The sequence below is a fragment of the Octodon degus genome, unplaced genomic scaffold (assembly GCF_000260255.1).
Source record: "Octodon degus isolate 3935 unplaced genomic scaffold, OctDeg1.0 scaffold00157, whole genome shotgun sequence".
NCBI lineage: Eukaryota > Metazoa > Chordata > Mammalia > Rodentia > Octodontidae > Octodon > Octodon degus.
The window spans coordinates 5,361,142-5,363,475 of NW_004524733.1; the positions used below are offsets into that span (position 1 = coordinate 5,361,142).

General features: G+C 32.6%; 1 protein-coding gene across 1 annotated transcript in view; it reads right to left on the reverse strand.

The window, feature by feature from the left end:
• Positions 1-762: 762 nt before the first annotated feature.
• Positions 763-2,334, reverse strand: part of Col4a5 (collagen type IV alpha 5 chain) — a 351,283-nt gene continuing 349,711 nt past the window's right edge. The window contains exon 50 of the mRNA XM_004642629.2: positions 763-1,998. Coding sequence (XP_004642686.1) covers positions 1,917-1,998 — 82 coding nt within the window. The 3' untranslated portion in view covers positions 763-1,916. The remainder of the gene's footprint in view (positions 1,999-2,334) is intronic.

Here is a 2,334-nt window from a genome sequence, read left to right on the forward strand (position 1 = left end):
ATTTAAGAAGAACCAAGACTAGAAGTATATGCAATAATTTTAAAGTTAGGAGGTTCATTTGGAGCCAGGGTTTTCATTGAAAGGGAAAACTAAAACAATAAAATTTCTGGAATTATTTTCTGCAACTGTAATGGAAGGGATTTTGAAAAACCTGTGTTTTCAGTTAGAACTATCCATTATGTTTATGCATATGCCTATAGAGAAAAATACAGCTAAATTTTGAAACTGGCTAACCCAAATCAATAAAATTATTAGGTGGTTATCACTATTTACATCCCAAAACACTATAGACTCTAAGGCTTCATTTCACAGATTATGATTTGCAAAGAGTTTTGGTTGTTTTTTTATTGTAGATTAATGTAAACTATATTTTAAGGCTTTTAGTGTCTCTTATTTTTAGCAAGTGCTTGACTATTTTAGAGAGCTACATGGGGGTCATTCTTAATTATTAGGAATATTAACTCACTAATCTGCTTTAAACATTATTAATGAATTCTCCAAACAGAAACTAGTTCTCCCTTTCTCAGCCATCAACACAGGTTTTCAAGATTTTTTTATGTCAAATAATGATGTCCAATGAATTTTCTTCACTGCAAAATGTGTAACTATATTTTTTCTATCAGCTCTCAGAATTGTCAACGTCTACAGAAGCCAACTCGCTAAGAAAGGAAGATTTGTTGATATGCAGATGGTAGTCTATCTGAAAGCAAGTAGGTTTTTTGTTTTAACACATAGGCTGAAGAGACACACAACAAACCATCTTTACAACATATATCTTTAATTAAATTGATATTGGTGGATTAAAATATTCAGTGACAAGTAAGGAAATAAGGTATCCTATGACTATTTATAATAAAATGTTTAAAATACAAAGGGTAAAAAGACCCATTGGATCTTTTGGGAATTGTAAAAGACGAATTACCAAGTTTTGTCTTCCCAGTTCTTATACAAGCACAACCACAGCAGGGGAATTTTTGTACAAGAAGCACCAAGAAAGAATCACTACATTTTCTTTTTGGTAAATTTTGTTTTTCAAAATTGGGGAGAAATTCACTCAATATTGGATGAGCAAAGGCAAGATGTAAAAAACATTAAAACAAGGGGCATCTGGTGTGAAGAGTGTTTTGAAGAGCATAACAAAAAAGAAATTGCTCCACTGGATATTATAATTTGACATGGAATATGAACTTTTCAAATTTTGAATAAAGTGACTAAAACAATCTATTTTTTAAAAAATCAAATAAAAATTTGGGGAAAAATATGAATGTAATCTCAGTAGTTATTTGTAGGAGTATAAATTCCCTCACATATAAAATCTTGCTGTCTGTATTCTAGGCTTTCTTATGTTTTCTGTAAAAAGTGATTCATGCTAGGTCACATCTAAATGACTTCAAATTTTGACCTATAGGGTTGTTTATACAATATACACATTCTTTACTTACAGAGCACAATATGTTTAACACTTTTATATTAAGAACTTGGGATACAGTAGGATTAGTAGCACCATGAAAAATTAATTCTTCCTCTGAACCACAGTCTTTTACTCAGTGTGATTTTTCCATTAATTGAATTTTAAATATGCCATTTTAGTAACTGGTCAAAATACATACTTTCATCTAATAATCCCCAGAGAAAGTCATTCTGAAACCCCAAAGTAAATTTCTTTCCTTATTTCATTCATAGAAAAATGACAGAGATATTGCTCTGGTACATTGCTGAGGTACATTTGAGTCCTCATGGTTACTAATCAGCATGCTGTCTTGTTCATATATTGTAGCACCATTGATGGCAGCAGTGGTAGAGTTGGGGAGAGTGAGACATTGCATCCTGGACATTCAATAATATATATATATATATATATATATATATATATATATATATATTGCATTTTAAAACACACATAATTCTTCAAAATGTTATGTCCTCTTCATGCATACTTGGCATCGGCTAATACGTGTCCTTAAGTCTCCTGCTTTCAGTGTTTCTGACTGAGGCTTACTGAAAAAAAGAAACAAGAAAATCAGATTCATCTTCTCTGATTTCAATTCATCCTTTCTGGTATTTTAATTTTATTATTTTTTCAAATTGATACCTAAACACTCTTCTCTCTTTGAAGTACCTCTCCTGATAACTTGATGGTTTAATTTTATTTTTTTAATTAAATTTGATGGTTTGCTTTTGACCAACATGACTATGTTAGTGATGGGTACTGGATAAGAACCTTTACTGCCCAGTCCTAGCCCAGGTCCGGTGAGTGTGCGGAGAGTTTCCTGCTACCCTGCGCCAGCAGGACCAGTCCCAGCCCAGGCGCAGAGTGGGCCGGACCCTCTCCCA